The 18,856-nt window shown below is 44.2% G+C and overlaps 1 protein-coding gene across 3 annotated transcripts in view; it reads left to right on the top strand.

Moving 5' to 3' along the window:
- JAKMIP2 (janus kinase and microtubule interacting protein 2) overlaps positions 1–18,856 on the top strand; it is a 67,028-nt gene that overhangs the window by 16,096 nt on the left and 32,076 nt on the right. For all 3 annotated transcript variants that reach the window (XM_042790229.1, XM_042790230.1, XM_042790231.1), the window contains exon 2: positions 15,620–15,889. In XM_042790229.1, the coding sequence (XP_042646163.1) occupies positions 15,761–15,889 (129 nt within the window). In that variant the 5' untranslated portion in view covers positions 15,620–15,760. The remainder of the gene's footprint in view (positions 1–15,619; positions 15,890–18,856) is intronic.

An 18,856-nucleotide genomic window follows, 5' to 3' on the forward strand; every position in this document is an offset into this window, starting at 1 on the left:
TGGTTGCTCTCCTCTGGATGCACTTGAGGACCTTCACGTCCTTCTCAAATGGTGGGGCCCAGCACTGCCCACAGTACTCGAGGTGAGGCTGCACCAGTGCTGAACACAGCGGGACAATCCCCTCTCTTGCCCGGCTGGTTATGGCGTGTTTGACGCACCCCAGGGTGCGGTTTGCCCTCTCGGCTGCCAGGGCACACTGCTGACTCCTATTGACCCTGCTGCCCACCACCAGCACCCCCAGATCCCTTTCTGCAGGGCAGCTTTTCCGCCACTCCTCTCCCAGTCTATACTCGTGTCCATCATTCCACCTGCCCAGGGGCCGAATCTGGCAGGATAGATGGGACTAGATCATCAAAAACAATGCATTTTTGTTACTTGAGCATCCAGCCCATTACTGAGACATCAGATGCTAACACTCCTCTCAGATGTGGACTGTAAAAAAGCCTCCAAACCAGAGGCTGTGATGGTAATCTGTTGTTGCTGTCTTAGTTATGGCTAAGACCTGAACTGGAGGCTTCTAGTTATGAAACTTGGGATGTTAAAATGTAAACCCAGGGTTGCAGGACCTGACTATTTTATTTTAAAGCTATTTAGACCATTAAGAGTAAAGACAGGACTGGTGCTATTTTTGAAAAACATGAAGTAAGTGTCCCTACTTCACATGGGAGTGGAGTGAGTTAGAGCCCAGGCATTGCTCAGAACCACTTGTGAATGCTTTGGCACACTATTACTTTTATAAATTTGGTTGTGCATTCCCACAGGTGGTAGTTTTGGGCTATCTCTGTAGATCAGAGACAGAGGGGAAAACAAAATATATGTTCAACAGTGGATTATACTCTGTTGCTGCCTGTCAGAGCAGGCAGCTCTGTGATGGATGAGGATTTAAATGGTTTCTATTTTCCTACCACTAATGAGGAAAAAAAGTTGGGTTTTTTTTTCAACTGATGATGATTTTATTTGCTTAAAGGAAAATATTACAGCTGGAATTTTCATAAACCCTAAAAGAGTTGTAGGCCCAAATTCCACTGAATATTTGGGCACAAAATATGCAGGAGGAGACATTCTTAGTCTATTTTTTGGTTCCATTTCTATTGTGTGTTTGAAGGCCAGATAATAAGTCATTGGGATGAGCTGATTTTTCTGCCCTTGCAGAAGGCAATTATGAGCATGTGTTTGGTTTTATTTAGTTTTGCCTTTGCTAAATAAATGCCTGTACCATGATCACCATTACTTTGAATGAATGTAGGTTTCCCTGTTTCTCAGGATGTGCAGCATGTGTTTTCATTCATTCAAAGGACAGGTTATTCCTGTGTTAAGACTTAGAGATTTTGTGTGTGGAGGCCAAACAGCCCACCACTAATTCAAGAGTGAGTCAAATTTAGCTCCTGACACACTTTGGTGTAAGGAGGGGTTATGTTTTAGGATATATTTTGAAGGGATTTTGATTGATTCTCTAAATTCTGTGGAAACTGCTGCGTTACTGGTTTTCTAAAAACTTGCTGTTTAGACTTGCATTTGAACCTGCTTGCTAAATACAGGCATAAAAACTTGTGCTCTTTGACCTTTGAGTAAGAATTCCAGCTGGGCTTCAGGGGAGCTCCCTGCTACAGCCCCAGATTTGAACAGAAACTTCAGAGTGACTAAAACAAAGACATAGCTTCCAGTGCTAACCTGGGCCTGAGGAACGCACACTGCAGGGCCTCCTTCGCGCACTGCTGGATCCAGAGCCTGCAACTGCTTTTGTTATCTTCCAGATCAATTCCAATTTGCTGCATTTTCCCAAGTATGCTGAAGCCTTATTTCTCTTCTGGCTTTACTGTGTGGAGATGACCTAGAAAGTTCACACAGCTGCAAAAAAAAACCAACTCTCCTCAGCTCTGCTGCTGGTGTGTAGCCTACTGTGCTACAGTAAGGCTGCTGCCTGTGAACCTTCATGTTCCATCATGCTTACCTTAAGAGGTGGAAAAAAGTTTCAGACATAATCGCCTGTTATTTTGAGAACTACCTATTTCTGATACAGGAAAGATGCCTGGAAATAAGTAATTTCTGGAACCTGACGCCTGTGGTCAAACTATTGCCACTGTCACTTGTGACTGTGTGCAACAGTCCTGTGCTGTTTGTAGCCCCTGATACAGCTGTAGCTGGCTGCATCTCTCACACTTAGCATCAAGCTGAGCTCCTGTGGCAAAAGGTGGGGCTCTGTCAGCATGAGAAACCGCAGAGGTCATCCAGCACTGTGTGGCTCTCCAGGCCCAGTTATTTTGGAGATCACGCTAGCCTTTCAGTGAGTTTGGGGAAGCAACCTGTGGTATGTTCAGGCCCTGCTCAGACTTGCAGTAGCAGAGGCAAGTCTGGGGTCTGACTGAGGTAGATTTCGGTTCTCTTGGCCAAACCTAGCAGTTCAGCTCTCAGCAGCCATACCAGAACCACCTCTTAATCTGCCAAGAGTTCTGATTGACTGCTGATGTGCTGACATGGCATGTCTGTGTCTTGTGTTAAGGAACTGCTCACTCAGAGGGCTGTTAACTGGGATTTCCTGGGAAAGGGATGCCTGGCTTAAAAGTAAATTTGAAATGGAGCAATCATTACCAAGGCCTCAATGGCAGGATACACACTGCAAGAAGGAGAAAAAAAGTGTTCAAAGCCAGCTGCATTCCCCTCACCTTCAGCCTGAGATCAGGTTTTAACTGTCCTTTATGTTCTTTGCTTCTGAGATCTAGGTGTAACCTGTGGAAGCTTTGTGTTTCTGTATGGGAGACCCATATACTTTATAGTCAAGGTGCTAGACATACTTATTTCCTGCTCTGGACAATATAGTGCAGGGGCAATTTAGCAGAGAATAAAAGTGTGACAGCTACTGATAAAATTACTAACTGATCCCAAACATCCCTGAAGCAGGGGCACAGAGCTTTGTAATGCTTTGGTATCTCCACTTATCTGAGGGCCCAGAACGTTGTGGTTCAGTAGGGTGGACACTGTGGTGGTGAAGCGCTCATTTCTTCTTTCCAAGGTGTTACTATCTCCAGATGTCTATTGTAAAGACAGAGAAAAGTATTTATCCACTTCTATAATATGCAAAACCTGTTTTTTGTAAATAAACTGTCGATTGGCTTGGACAAAACAAAGCAACCAATGATTAGAGAAAAAGGGAGAAAAATGCACTAGCTCTAAGTTATCATTGGGTGCAATGTTCTGTTGCCTTTTGGAGGTGTGGCGATCTGGTTCAGGAACGGCACAGCGACCAACCCCAGGCCGCTCGGGCCATCAGCTCACAGACACCACCAATATGGCAAATGGCATTTATTGTCATGTGGCACAACCTTATATAGCTTGGGCTTACAACGTCACTTCCATCTGCTTACATCACAAGCCAAATGCTGTTGGCTGTCCGGAGAGGGGTCCTACCTTCCCGTACAGCGTGACATCTTCCAACCGCCAAGCCTTAACTACCTACATTTCCCCCCCCTCTATGCTTAACTAAATTGGCTAAACTGTAAAAACTTTACAAAGTATATACCAAAATCTCGAACAGAATACATAAGGCACACTGAACAAGTGGTAACTGGGAATCATGGGGTGTAACTTGGGGTAACCAGGAATAACTGGGACATCATAACATAACCAACAAGAACTCGTAAGATTCGGGTTTGACTGATTCAGCGACCGGAAGGTAGGGAACTCCCCAGGTGTGGACAGGCTGCTTGTTGCCTTGTCGTCTTCTCTTACCACTGGGGCATACAGGTTACAGGAGTGTCTGATAATCCGGTCCTGTGGACAAACTCTCACAATTTCCGTTAGTTTTATTCTGGAGGTCCAGTTTAATGGACTTAAGTGGACACCACTTAACTTTACCATCTTTTGGGCCACTGCTCAACCCACACTGGGTCGGATGACTTCCATGTACGTGGGTGTGTGGCAGTGGCCCTCACGATAAATTTGTCACCCTGGCTTTTAATAGGGCTAAAGCGTCCCTTCCCAACAGGGGTGGGACTCCTGACATGACATGTGGGAAGAGGGTAATAGTTTTCTCCGGTCCTTTTTCAGTGTGAAGTGTTATTGCTACCAATTGAGCACTCTTTCTAGCTTGGGTTAGTCCTCCTGACACCACCCACCATGGGGGCATCTTCCAATTTCCAATGCTGGGGCCAATTTGTCTCAGGGATAACTGTAACATCTGCTCTGGTGTTAATCAAAAAGGGAACACTAACGGTGGTGTCATTTGAGGTATTATAAATGGAACAGATCCCCCACACCACTGGTGGATTATCACATTTTACCGCCACAGCCACCCTGGTGTTTCGCCCCCAAGGGGTGGTCTTTGCTGCCCCTGAGATAGGGACAGATCTGGCTGGACCGTCGGTTGAACCATAAAGTTGGTCGCTTCTCGAGGGGGCAGTGGGTTCTGGGGCACCTCGCCCCATCCGGGGTTGACATAATTGTTGATTGGCATAGAGTTGGGCTGCCTTGTGTCCCAGGTGGGAGAGGGCTGTGCGTGGCCCAGGTGCCCTCTCCCCCTCCTGTTTCCCTGAGTTTTAGATCTGCATTCCTTGGCAAAATGCCCTTTCTTTCCGCAGGCCCAACAAGGCCCACTGGGCCGGTTTTGGCGCGAAGGGAGTGCTGTTGGCGGGTCCCCCAATCGAGGACAGTTTGCTGCGGCGTGGCCTGCCTGGCCACATTTAGAACATGCCATCACGTTAGCTATTGCAGTGCAAACAGCCGCCTGGATCGAGGCTAGATGCTCTTCCTTCGTGACATGCTTAATCATGTTCGCGATGCTTGACCCCGCCAGCAGCGATTGCAGGATTTCTTTGGTTGCTGAATTACACTGCTGGCGTAAGCACTCTGCTACGACTGAACCTTTTGCTTCTGCAGGCAGGGTCGAAGAGTCAACTGCTGCTTGGAGGTGATCCACAAATCGTGTAAAGCTCTCACTTTCATTTTGCTTTATTGTGGCCCATGGTGATAGTTTGGCAATAACTCTAGAGGCTGTGCGAATGGCTAATCTGGCCGCATGAGTAGTTGCTGCAACTTCCTGGGCCTGCAAGCCCTGGGCTTGCACCTGGGGGGTAATCATTGTCAGGTCTGTACCCATTAGCAGCTGTAGACTGGAGCCATGTAGCAGGTGGTCCGCCCCGGCTCCTTGGGCCGATCGCCTCGCGCAGTTGTCCTCCCATTCTTGTTTAAAAACGATCATCCCTGCCCCGTCAAAGATCAATCTACAAGTCTGTTTTATATCGAATGAGAGCATGTCGTCTCCCCCGAAGACACCGTCTATGAGGGTGGAGACCATAGCCGAATTAAGCCCTTTATCCGCAATTGCTTTAACAATCGCTTGTATATCCTTAGGGTTTATTGGCAAGTAGACCCTCTGTCCCCCATCTGTCACTCGGACCGGGAATGCCAGCGCGGCCGATGGGGCCCAACCGGCGCACGCTATCTTTATTTTCCTCCAATCCGTGAGAGGGGTTTGTCCCCTTCGCGGCTCCTCTTTAATTTGAGTAGGGATGTTTTGGCTTTTAGATCTATTTCCATTTCCTCCTCTTCTGAGTTTGAATCGGTTGCAGGCCACTCACCCCAGCTAGCGTCTGATCCAGAGTCGGAACTCGACTGACCGGTTGCTTCTGGGTTCCAATGCTCTTTTGTTGGGCTCCGGCCCCCCCCCCCCCCCCACCTCCCTTGCGGGTGGGCCGTTCCCTCCCTTTTGGCTCGCCCCGCCTTCTGTTCGGCGGGATGTTTGCCCTATAAGGGCATTTATCCAAGCGGACGTTCTGATTGGTCCTCCGCCCCTCTCCTTTTCGGCCGCCCCCACCACCCTTCTTTCCGTTCTCCTCCCCTTCCCATTTACGTGCGCTTGTTAGTTCTAGCGCTTTCTCCCTGTTCCCGCCGGGGACACCTTCACCCCGCCTTTCCCTTTTATGCTCGGCGCCATTTTGGGGCGCGTAGGGTGGTGGTCTAACCCAGACTTCCTCAGACTCTAGTTCCCCCGCAACGCCCCTGGCCTGCTCGGCTAACCCACCCCAGAAGGACCCTGCTCGTCTCTGTCCCTCCGTAAACGGGTCGGGGTTCGGGGATTGGCGGGGGGGGGGCATGTCGCCCTCCCACAGATCCCTAGGCTCAGCAGAATCATCATCGCCTGGGGGGCGTGGAGTCCGCGTGGCTGCCCCGACTCCCTATCTCGGGGCGGCCGGCAAACCGTCCTCCGCCGCCCTCCGGGTCTCCTGCGCTTGTACTGCCCCCTCCAGGGCCTGGGTGACTTTCCCCCACAATTTATGTAACTGTAACACGACCTTCACAAGGGCTTCCATCCTCCTTGTTGGTCCGGGAGCGTCCTCCCCGCCGGGCTGGTCCTGCCGCTCCGGCCGCCGTTCACCCGATTCCAGGCGACGTTTCTCCCGGGTTTCGGCACCACTTGTTGCCTTTTGGAGGCGTGGCGACCAACCCCAGGCCGCTCGGGCCATCAGCTCACACACACCAATGTGGTGGATGGCAAATGGCACTTACTGTCATGTGGCACAACCTTACATCACGTCACTTCCGTTTGCTGACATCACAAGGCAAACGCTGTTGGTTGTCCGGAGAGGGGCCCTACCTTCGCGTCCAGAGCGACAGCTTCCGACCGCCAAGCCGTAACTACCTACAGCGTTCAGAGCAGATTTCTTTGCCACTTGAGGTAGAGGATAATGGTGTAATCTGGGAGCACGTGTAGGTGTAGTTTTCTTCTGTACTTTTACTGGCATATTACCAAACCCACGTATTAACACAAAGGTAACCTAAAATGCCATGGAAAAGAAAACTAGAGCAAACACAAATAAAAGAAAAAAGAATTTAAAAAGGACAGCATGGAAGCCAAAAGAAAAGTAGTAGCAGTGGGTGAAATTTGTAAGGAAGGTAAAACAGAAGATTAAAGAGACTAGGTAGGAAGAAGCTTCTAGCTGGATTGCTCGTCCAGTTGTACGTGTCTTTTTACATTCGATCTTAAAGAGTACGGAGTGCTTTCCTTGAGTCATTTATGTTTTTCATGGCTCATTCCAGCACAGGAAGCAGCACACCGTTATCTGCACAGTCAGTGCTTGCCATACTATGAGACTAATATTTGCTTTGGACCTCTGGGAGTGAATATAAATAAACTTCTACCTGCTTATATCATGTAGCTAAGCTTGAATTGGTTTTAACAAAAACCAAAACCAAACAACCGACAAATAAACCTTGAGATTCAAATGTACCTTTTCATACAGTAGCAGTTCTAATTAAGTTCAAGAGTAGCTATGATCTCTTGCAGATAAGTACTCCACAGCCCATAGCAATGTGTTACTACTACTATTCATAGAAAGTGTAGCAAATTCTGCAGTGAATTCATTTAAATTTTCATTCAAGATGCATCTCAGAAGAAATGTGTGCAGCTGTTACTTCAGAATTTACTGGATGGATTTTCTGGGGAGAGGGGCAAAATGGAATCTTTCCTTGTGAGTCTGAGAATTTATTATGCTTTAGGAATGGGTTTAGTCCTGCTATTTTGGATGGAAATCTGCACATAGGATTTTAAATTTTTTAAGTCCTCTTTTGCTTAAGCATAGGTTTTCATGGCTCCAAGTACTCCAACAATAATTCCTACAGATTATACTGACACGTGCTGTTAGAGGGCAAAGCTGATAGGAGACACTCCAGCTGCTATTGTATTTGGCAGTCATGCATTGTAAATAATATGGCTGGTCTTTTTGCTTACAGACATCTGACAGATGCTTCTTGCAATCTCTGAATAGTTGCATTGCCAAATAGACTAACAGGTTTTGAAACTGTTATTAGGGTCATGTTATTCCCACAATCTGGGAATGCTGTGGTGTTTTTAATTTCATTGCGTTGATATGTCTAATGGCATCAGCACTGTGCCCTATGTCCTTGTCCTGGTTTTAGCTGAGATAGAACTAATTTTTCTTCTTAGTAGCTAGAATAGTGCTGTGTTTTGGATCCAGTGTGGGGTTTTGTATGAGAAGAATGTTGATAGTATACTGATATTTTTAGTTGTTACTCAGAAATCAAGGACTTTTCAACTCCTGTGTCCTACCTGTGCACAGGTGCACAAGGAGCTGAGAGGGAGCAAAGCCAGAGCAATAGACCCAAATTGGTCAGTAGACTATTCTATATCATACAATATCATGCTCAGTATATAGATCAGGGTTGGCCAGGAAGCTCACGCTCTCTTCCAGGAGTGCAATTTTGAGATTCTTCTCTCCTCTGGGATTGCTAGGCAAGAACAAGCTGAGCATTGGTTGGCAAGGTGGTGATCAATCAATTGTGCATCACTCGTTTCTATATTCTATTATTACTATAGTTATTATTTTAATTTAATTTTATTTCAATTATTAAATTGTTTTTATTGCAACCTGCTAGTATCCTTACCTTTACCCCTCCAATTATTTTCCCCAGTCCCTGGGGCAGGGGAGGTTGAGCGAGCAGCTGCATGGCATTTGGCTGCTAGCTGGGTTTAAGCCACGACAGTCCTTCATAGAGTCATCTGTATACCACAGGCTGTGTCCCACTGAAATCAAGGGAATTTATGTATCTAGGGAACGAAACTGTTTCTTCTCAGATGTAAAATCTAGGATTTGATCCTGTGTGCTGCTGAGAACCAGTACATCACATTGGCTCCCTTCCCTCCTTTGGAATTGAGAGTGCTCAGTGTAGTAAGGACATGGCAGCTGGTGAAATTAGCTCCTAACTTGACTAGATTTCCAGAGCAGACTGCAGGGACTCTGCTCTTCAGTAATATTATTAGCAACCTGTGGGGAGTATGTGGTATTGCAAGATACCAGGGATTTTTATGAAAGGTTGTTGCCTCATTGTAGCCTGCAAGGGTCTGCAAACAAGCATTGGTAAAGCAGATGCTTAGAAATGCTTTGGCATAAAATTCAAGCTTTATGCATTAAAAGCAGTATGATGGAGAACTGAGAATCTCACTGAGCCGTTTCCTCTGAAAGAATGGTAGGCCACCTTGACAGGTGAAAAGATACAACTTTGGGCATCTGAATATCGCAACACTCTTTCAGTGAAAAGGAATTCCACAGAAATAAGATAATTCTTGCCTAAAATATTAATTTACTCAAATTAAATGGAAGTTCTAGTGGTACATTTTTTGACCAACCTCACTCTACCTCTTTAGAGCTGTTCTACGTAGAGTAATAACATATCTTTACAATTATGTATCTCCTCATGTCTCGGTGGGATATTAATCCAAACAGAATGTAAGGTTGATCTGGTCTGTTAACCTTTGTGTTAGAATAGAACAGAATGTTTCAGTTGGAAGGGACCTACAAGAATCATCTAGTCCAACTGCCTGACCACTTCAGGGCTGACCAAAAGTTAAAGCATGTTATTAAGGACATTGTCCAAATGCCTTTCAAATACGAACGGGCATGGGGCATCGGCCACCTCTCCAGGAAGCCTGTTCCAGGGCTTGACCACCCTCTCAGTAAAGAAATGCTTCCTTATGTCCAGTCTAAACTTCCCCTGATGTGGCTTCCTTTGTTTCTTGCTGTGGATACGGGTACCGTTGTGTTGATTTTAGACAGGTGAATTCCTGGGAACAGTATTTCACCAGTTTTCAAGAGAAGGAGGAAGAGCTTATGCCTCTGTGGTTCATTCCTTCTCCTTTTTTGCATTAAAACCAGTGTCAATCCTTGGATTAATTATAACTGGTCTAACCCTACTTTGCTGTGGTTTGGGAAAGAGAGGTTTGTCTGCCTACCAGACAGAGGTTGAAAACTTAGCAATCTAAGAATCATTCTTGGGTCCTGTGCACCTGTCCCAAGATTTTGCACCAGTAAAACTTATTCCACACATCACTTATACTGGGTGGTGTAAGAAAATGACTGAAAATCACCATTATACTTCACCCTAAATAACAGAGTAAATCTCTTGTTGGATCTAAGGGTAAAATTTCCATGCAGGAGGTATGTTTTTTCTCTAATTTCTATTCTTTAACTGGCATCTCTCCCATGACTTCAGGGCAATTATTCTGTAGCTACGCCAGTGCAAATCATCTTGGCATTATCAGAGACATTTTGAGACATCTGCCAAATGCTTTTATTAAAGCAAAAATTGGAAAAAAGCTTAAAGCTCTGGTATTGGGCACTGAAAACCACATTCAGACTACAGAGAAAATATGCCCCATAGCTTGCTGTGAAGTCTGTTTCTCCAGCCTGATGTCCAGATCAGGAGACACAGTAGGAATGTGCCACATTTGTCTTCCAAACTATGCAGGTTTCCCTTCAATGGAAGCTAAGGTGGGAAAGTGATAATGTGACCTGTAGCTGTTATACTTCCTCTGCAGTTGGTCCTGTTATTAGGTAATTCCTGAAAAGAACTGCAGCCAGTCCCACGAGCTGGGACTTCTTGAGATTAATTGCTATTAATACCTGAAGTGCTTCTTTCCGCTCTGGTAACTCAGCTCAAATTTTCCTCTGTTAAGTAAACTTATATGGGGTGTTGGATGTGGTGTAAGTGAAGGACTTGCCATCTGGTGTCTTCCAAGGTGTGCAGGAGCTTTGGATGTGTTTAGGGGCCTCCCTGCTGTTGCATTGAGACTCAGGGAGTTGTCTGCATCTAGTTTAAATTCAAGAAGCTATTGGAAGATTTAGGAGGACAGTACTGCTCCTGGGCTTATTCCTGTTTCACAGCTCCATTTAATTTGGGCATATTGAAAGATTTCCTTTCTTTCTTAGAGGCAGTTCAGAAAAGGCAGATGGCAGCCTGCAGTGATTTCAGCAGGAATAAGATTGTGGCCCTTTAGGATGCACTGTTTAGACTGACTGCTGAAGAGCAGTTGTACATTCATCAATCATTCTGCCATCCTTGACATCTGCTTCATCCTTATACCATACCAATTTTCTTTTCATTCACCAGAAAAGTTGCACACAGCACTGAACTCCTGGTGACATTATTCCCAGCTCTATCACACCCATTCTTTGCAGGCCAGGTGGAGTGCATACCTCCATTTGTCATTCACTTCTATATGGTCCTGGCGTTTCCTGGTTCTCTGTGTTTCATGTGTCAAAAGATAATCATGCTGGCTTTAGTTATTAAATGATGCCTTTTGCTTTCCAGAACAAATCTTCATATTTCAGCCAAACATCAGTTGTATCAAAGGGCAAACTGCATGCAAAATACAACTCCAGTAGAACTCCTGAAGTTGTTATTTATTGTTAGCAGAATGTCTGTGAGAGCTGGACTTCGCTGGAAGAGCCTGCATGGTGATACTAAACCTGACAATGCTAGCGGAAGCAATGAACCATGTAGACTTGCAGCAAGGAAGGAAGAGGACTCATAAGGCAAAAAAAACCCACATTCAGTTTCTAAACCACTGAGTTCTGGTGTTTTGTCACAGGATAATGAGAATAATTTCATGCTATATATCCCACTTTTCCTTTCACAGGAGTAGAATACGTTCTGCTTTGTCTGTTTGCCTTTTCCTACTTTCCTTGAAGACTTGTCTGCTCAGCTCATGATCAGCAGCTCAGCAGTGCTCTGATTGTTCTTAGTCCTGGGGTCCCACACTCAGTGGTCTCAGGGATTGCCTGGAAGACTCCAGAAGGCTTGGAAAAGAAGAGAAAGGGATGGGCACTGGGATCCAGAGAGAGCTGAGGAGGGGGAGAGCAGAAACCAGTCAGAACAAAGGCAAAGACTACTTAAACCATCATATTTGGCTGTAAGATGCATGAATTACAAATAAGAAGGATACTTGCTGCAGTTTATGCAGCAGTAAGTCTGTGTTTATTTCAGAAAATGGTGCACTGTAAAGGCAGGTTTATGGAATGCTCCCAGCTTTGTGCTTGTGGGTTTATCCCCCAGCTTCTGGTTTTAAAAACTTGACCAACATTCACAACTTCAGGATATTCTTCCAGTGGGGAGAAGTCACGTGGGCATTTTGTTGTTGTTCAACTGTTCCTACATTTTTTAAAATAGCAAATATACCCACTTTCTTTTCCAAATATCCTTATCTTTTCTGGATGTGACCCATGCTTCCTGTAATGAATCTTCATTCTCTATTCTTGAAGCTTCCTGCTAGGGGGTTGTGCTTTATCAGCTGGTCCACTTCAGTGTGTGCACAGAGAAAGGCAGGAATAGCTTTTAGATAAGCCAGAAGACTCCGGTGACAGTAAGGCAATCCTAGAGGTACAGTGTGGTACTCTGCCCACAGTGCACATACTATTGATGTGCAGGCTTTGTAAGTGACAGAACATCCAAGGACTCAAATGAGAGCAGGTCTACAGCCTTACTGTGAGGGCAGCTTGGCCCCATGATGAGAGGAGCCCTGTAGGACACTGATCTTCAAAAAGGTCTTGGGAGAGGCAAAAGCTGGAGAAGTGAGGGGATTTAACAAAGAAGTGCTTTTTATAAGGGAACTATAGATAAGAAGCAAAAATGAAGCTGAGGTGATTGACAGCATTCTATCGATACGTTTTGGTCTATCTTGGAAGCTACAGCTCCCATATTCATTGCTGACAGAGTAAAGCTCTGCAAATAGTGTTTTTTTCCAATTAACTGCAGAGTAACATATTCTGGGGGTTATTCTGGATGATGAGATAAAAAGGGAAGAGCCTGGCCTTTTTGCTCAATGTAGTATATGCATATGTATGTGTGTATGTAGCTCCATATATGGGTTGCATCTGCTGTAACTTCAGCTCTATTACTGTATTCTAGGCCTGATCTATTACTGATTCTAGGCCCTAGCATCCTGAGAGGTAGTTACTTCAGTTCAGTAATCGAAGAATAGCACTAAAAGATGCAAGTGACCAATTAGGTGTCTCTCACTCTTTTCCTTTGTGGTACTGTGCCTTTCCTAGGCTTGGAAACGCTTCTCTGTTTCTGGCAAAGCATTTTCAACTGTCAGGAATGTTTCCTGGACCCCATCTTGCAGGTAACAGAAATTTTGCCTCAGTTCCTTTTTCTTTTTTCATTGGAAATTTTTCCCATAATCCATTCCTACTTGGTTATCTTTCTAAATTTCTTTCAGGGAAAACTGGAAAAGTCTGATGACACTAGAACTGTGGCTACCTGCTGACTCCATGTCTGGAAAGAGGCAGTGGAAGTAATCACACGAACTCCCCCGTAAATAGCATTTAAGTCACTTTTGGGCTATATGGCCCTGGTGCATTAGTAGAAGTTCCTGTTACCTCAGTGCTACAGCATATCACTGTTGCCTCTAGAATGGCTTTGTATACAAATGCTGAACTTGCATTTTACATCTGCAGAGGAGAAAAAAAAAAAAAAGCCTGCTTGAATAGCTGTTAGGGAGAAAATTACCCTTTTGTAGACAACTGAGAATGTGTTTTTTGCACCTCATTCTGGATTTTCCCTTTACTGTGTTCTTTTCCTAACTCTAGTGTGCGTGCTCTGGTGCCATTTGATGTGAGCTGTTTTGCTGCTGTTCAGGTCTGCGCTGTAAATATGCAGTGGCTGTTTGGGTAGTGCTGCAGCATTTCATCTGCAGGGAGGTGACATCTGTAATTATCTGTCTTTATTCTTTCAAGCCTAAACATCCAAGGTATTTCATTCCTGAATGCAAACATTCATTTTTTACGAACTGCTGCTAGCCTCTGGGAGGCTGACCTGGCAACAGCCCCATTGCATGACGCGACGCTGTGCCCGTGGCTGTAGGGCTGCCCTTGGTGCTGTGTGCCAGCAGCAGTGGTTACTGAGGTGTGCCAGTTATGAGGGCGGCCTCAGCCAGCGAGAGCTGCCATGTGTGCTTGAAGCCACTCGTCCTCTCTGCTGAAAAGATGTCTGCACCAGAGGAGTCTCTGAAAGCACTTTTTGCTTTCAGGCTGGTTGAGGATCTTAAGTGACACAGCAAAGAAGCTCCCTATGCAGAAGAGAGTCTCCTGTGATTTTTTTAAAATCTGTTGTCCTTACTGCTTTTCTTATGTATTGTTTTCTTTCTCAAAAGCCATCCTTTGCATGGTTAATGTGGTAAAAATGTCATCCTTCGCTCAAACCCAACAAGTCCTCATGTATTGGTATTCATTTGGCACTGACAGCCAAAGATTTCTGCTTTCTTGACCGTTTCTGTCCCATCTGGCCTCACTTTTTTTCCAAGCCAGCAGTAAATCAGATCTGCTTGTGCTGTGTCACATGATACATGACAAGAACAAGCCATTTTTATTAACTGCTTTCCAAAGCCCATTTTCTTTCTCAATCATCTGCACCTACAGCAAGTTCAGCTCTGATGTTGTACTGTTTCAGCCCTCCTGGTGAAAAAGTCTTCATGTAGCTAGCATGATTAGATCCTTTGTTACCAGTACTGAATATGAGGTACTGTGGAAAATATGGGTCAGATCCTGTGCTCATTTGTAGCTGTACGTATACAATGCAATGCCAGGATTTCAGAGGTACTGTAACTGGGAGCAGCATGGGCAGCCCTGGGTGATATAGGACAGTGTTTTCAGGATAGCAGGATCAGTATGGCAAGAAGTGAGTCTGCTTTGTTCAGTTTACAGTGACTCTTTACTGAGGATTCTGTTATCATCTCAAAGGATGTACGTCATTTCTGCAAGTTTCATGGATGTGGTAGGAATGTCTGAGTGGCAGTGTGAATGTGAACATGGCACCATCTCAATCCCTGCTCAGTGCTGAGACACATGGACACAGAAATTTCTAGGGAGCTTACTAAATCCGCATTTATTTTGTGGGTAGACAGAATAACAGAATACCTCTTTATCTGAGGCTGTCAGTCAGTGCCAATAACCAAGACAAATGCTAAAACAGCCCAACACTCCCACTCCCCCCCTCCCTCCCAAAAAAAACAAACAAAAAAACAAACCAAACCAAAACCAAACTAACCAACCAAAACAAAACAAAAAAAGCCCAATAGGTGTATGGGACAGAGGAACACTTGTTCTTAATGACATGGAAAAACCCCTTGGCTTCCAGATTTGTGTATCTTGCTAATGTGTTTGGGTTTAAGCTTACCATAACCCTTTGATTTAGGATGGAATTTTCCTCCAGAAATTCAGTTGATGGAAACCATTTGTAGAATTGTTTTCCGTTCCCTTGGAAATGGCAAAGGGGTCAACTTCTAGTCTGATACAGGCTTTTGCATGTTGTTAGCTCTCTGCTTCTACAGAGACCCAGAATGATGGTGAGGACTTCAGCGCTTTCCCTTTGCTACTGTTCCAGATTGTAGGTGTGTTGTGGAAAGTCTTTGAGTTTGGCACAGGATCTTGGGTGGGATCAAGGGTTGGGAAGGGTAAGAGGAAGATATTGTTCATAGATCTTTGAGATTGAAGTGCTTGCTTTGTGGTTACCTCAGACTGCAAGGCTTGGATTAAAGGGCCTGTCCTTTCTAGTCCTGTACTTTCAACAGCACTAATCCTTATGGTGAACAAACACCTGTCTTCATTGCATGGTGCTCCTTTCTGAGAACAGAAAAAGGGCATATATGGAATCTCCACTAGTATGCCAGACTTGCATACAGAAGCCTGATTGTGCTGGGATCTCCCATGCAGGTTTTCAGACAAAGATTGCAGTGTTTGGAGAAGTGAGCTATCTCTTGTGTTCTGTAACCATGTGAGCTGTCATGCTGCAGTGTCCACTGACAAATAATAGTATGTCTTATTTCTCACAGGGCTTCCAAAGCAAATGAGACCAGGACCTTAAGGAATGTCATGCAGTAGGTGCTGAACTAACTGGCACTAAAAGGAACAGAAAAAGATGGCAGTCCATATTTGAAATAATTAAGCACGTGGACTCTCACTGATAAGAAACCATGTCAAAAAAAGGACGTAACAAGGGCGAAAAGCCTGAGGCACTGATAGTTGCCTTACAGGCTGCCAATGAGGAACTCAGGACCAAGCTAACAGACATTCAAATTGAGCTGCATCAGGAGAAATCAAAGGTGAGTGGGGGTTTGGTTTTAAATAACAGTGTTCTCAGGAGAGAAACGTGGAAAAAAAAAAAAAAAAGTATCACAGAAAGCAACAGATGCCATGCAACTCTTTCCTAGAACAATGGTCGGATATTTTCCCCCACATACAACATTTTCTTACTGTGCATGTCTTGTTACTTCTGTGGAGAAGACTCCTTTTTATTGAATCACAAGTTTAAGAAGCTTCTGTCTCTCAAATGGAGCAATATGTCTTTTGTAACATCTTTGGACATATTCCAGTTAGTGAATTTCATCCTGTCCACTCAGTGTTCAGAAACAGTGTGTGGTGCTGTTTTTGAATGGCTGATATTTCAGCAAGATGTGCCCTTATTTCAAAGTTGAATGAAGTATTCTTAAATGTATAGCATGACAATCCATGTCAACCATTGTAATCCATTTGCAGTGCAGTCAAACTGTATTACATACACTAAGTTATGTATGGATTGTTTAAAGCTTGTTCAGGTCTGCCAGAGTTAGTCTCAGATATGTAAAGTTAGTTTAAAGAGTGCTGAGTGTCATGCATGCAGGGTATAGCCATGGTCCTATAGTACTTGTGAAGGCTTGAGGTGCCTCCCACATATGTTAGAAGCCTTTGGTACAACCTCTGAGTTGTGTGCTGCGGCTTCAGCTCTTGCCTACATCTTCTGCTGAATTTTTCACTCTTTTCCTGCATTGTCTATGCAAGAACAGCCCTTGCAAAACACATAATATGTCTCTACATTACTACATCTTTTGTAACCTGTAAAAAGGTAATGGCCTGGGTGTTACCCAAGTATAATATACTGGCTGTTGTTTTACACTTATTCTGCACATATGCTGTCTGCATTCTGTTAAAATCCTGGCAAGCAGCATCAGTTTTCCCACAGGTGATGCTGAAGAGGTTTTGCAAAGAAGTGTACTTTTTGCTTTCCACAGTGTTGCTACCTCTTCATTTAGAGATGCTTCTAGCAACAAGTACAATATGTTTGTGATTATAGTCAGGGTAGAGCTTTTGTGCAATAAACCTTTAAATGGAAAGAAAGTTCCCTGGACATGGCTGAGATTAAGGCCACCTTCAGGTTTAGCAGTGTGTTCTTTATGAGCAGTGAAGATAATGAATGTCTGTTTAATAACTTCTGGTGGATTCTTATGAAGTGGACTGGAGGCAGTGCTAACTGCAGCCATGCATCCCCCACCTGCACTCTGGTGGCACCCACATTTTCAAAGAATGATGTCTTATAGTGATAAATTGTTTTTTCCAAAGCAAATATAGTTGAAATCCATCAACCTGACTATTTGATTCCTTTGCAGATAAGTGTATATCCTGGGAAAATAAACTCAGAATGACTTGCCTCTATCTTCCAAACCCGAATAACCACAAATCCTTCTGCCTCTAAGAAGTCTTTTTCATAATTTATTTCTTATAGGAACAGATGTTCATGCCAACATATCAAGGTTAATCATAATTGTAATCACAGCCAACCATTAGCCATTATAGTGGAAGTTGGTTTGTATAATTTAGGAGAATCTAAATAGAAGCAAGAATAGGTAGCTCTGTGTTATCTGATGTTCTGAGAATCTCTGGGGGAATTCTCCCTTCACCTACCAAGGAGATTTATAGCCATTAGTTTGCAACATTTTAAAATAGACAAGATTTGCAAGCTGCAACAAAGTGAACATCCTCACTCTTTCAAACTAATTCAGAACGCTTTTCTTTCATAGATGGTCAATGACAGTCTTGGAAAGCAAAAATGCTTTTTGATTCTTTTGTTTTCCCTGCAAGCTTTGGCACTCATGTGTTGCACAGAGGCAAGGCTTAGTTATTCTCTTAAGGAGCCACAGGCTAGCTGCCAGAAAACTGATGGCCCAGGGAGCCTCTGTAATGCTTTCCACTATATTCTGTGTCTTGCTGCTTTTGTTTTCACTGCAGCTATGGAATTCCAGTATGGAAGTTGCCAGTGCAGATTTTTGTTGCTAGACATCCCTTCAAGGATAGCCCAAAATAATGAGAGTTACAAGAGTAGGAAAGTTTTGAAAGCAAAACCAAAAAAGCTTATCTGAAATATGTTTAAATGTGCTTGAGTAACACTGGCAAGGAGAGGAGCAGAACAGAAACAAAATAATGAAATTGCTTACACGCTTCAGTATCTCTCAGGATGCTGATTCATAGGTGCTCTCATCCATTCCTGCGACTAAATCGGAGTAACTGCTCAGGGCATTAAAGGAATTGTCATCATGGAGTAGTGGGGGGCTAGAAACTACAGTCTCAGGAAATAGATCATCCTTCTGAATTGTTATGCAATTTGGATAGAGAGGAGCAGACATAATTGCAAATTTTATTTTAATCTGGATTCAGATTTTTAGCTCTTTCCTCTTCTTTCCCTAGACTTAAGCAGGTTCAGATTGGACGTCTTGGTACAACCTCATTTGTAAAATCAGGGTAGAAATAGGATGCCAAACTGGGCAGTGACCCACAGCGTCAGAAGAACCTTTAAGAAAGTGTTCATCCCACAAAGGGGTCAAACAAATAGGATCTTTGGACTTTTCCCATCTCTGCTAGCAATAAGTTCACTTTACCAGTGAATCCAAAGAGGATAGAGACCTCTGGGCCACCGTGGTCTTTTACTGAACATGTCTCTTTTCCATAAATCTTTTTCCCACAGGGCCATCATTCACTTTTCCTTTCTTCCCATCAGAATAGTACATCTGCAAGTCAGCCTAGCATCTGATGATGTTTCAGTTTAATAAACTAGGCAGTCTGGAAACTAATAGCCATAAAACCAGACATCCCAGAACTTAGCTGGGGTTGTACTCAGGCCCTGTCTGGGTCTGCATTTGTGCCACTGTGGATACCTAAACTACTTTATTGAAAGTTTAGATGTATCTTCCTATGGCATGCCAGAATGGATCACTTAAAATAATTGTACCTTGTTTTGCAGTGCATTCAACTCCCTTTTA

This window comes from Tyto alba, unplaced genomic scaffold (genome assembly GCF_018691265.1).
Source record: "Tyto alba isolate M040663 unplaced genomic scaffold, T.alba_DEE_v4.0 Super-Scaffold_17, whole genome shotgun sequence".
Lineage (NCBI taxonomy): Eukaryota > Metazoa > Chordata > Aves > Strigiformes > Tytonidae > Tyto > Tyto alba.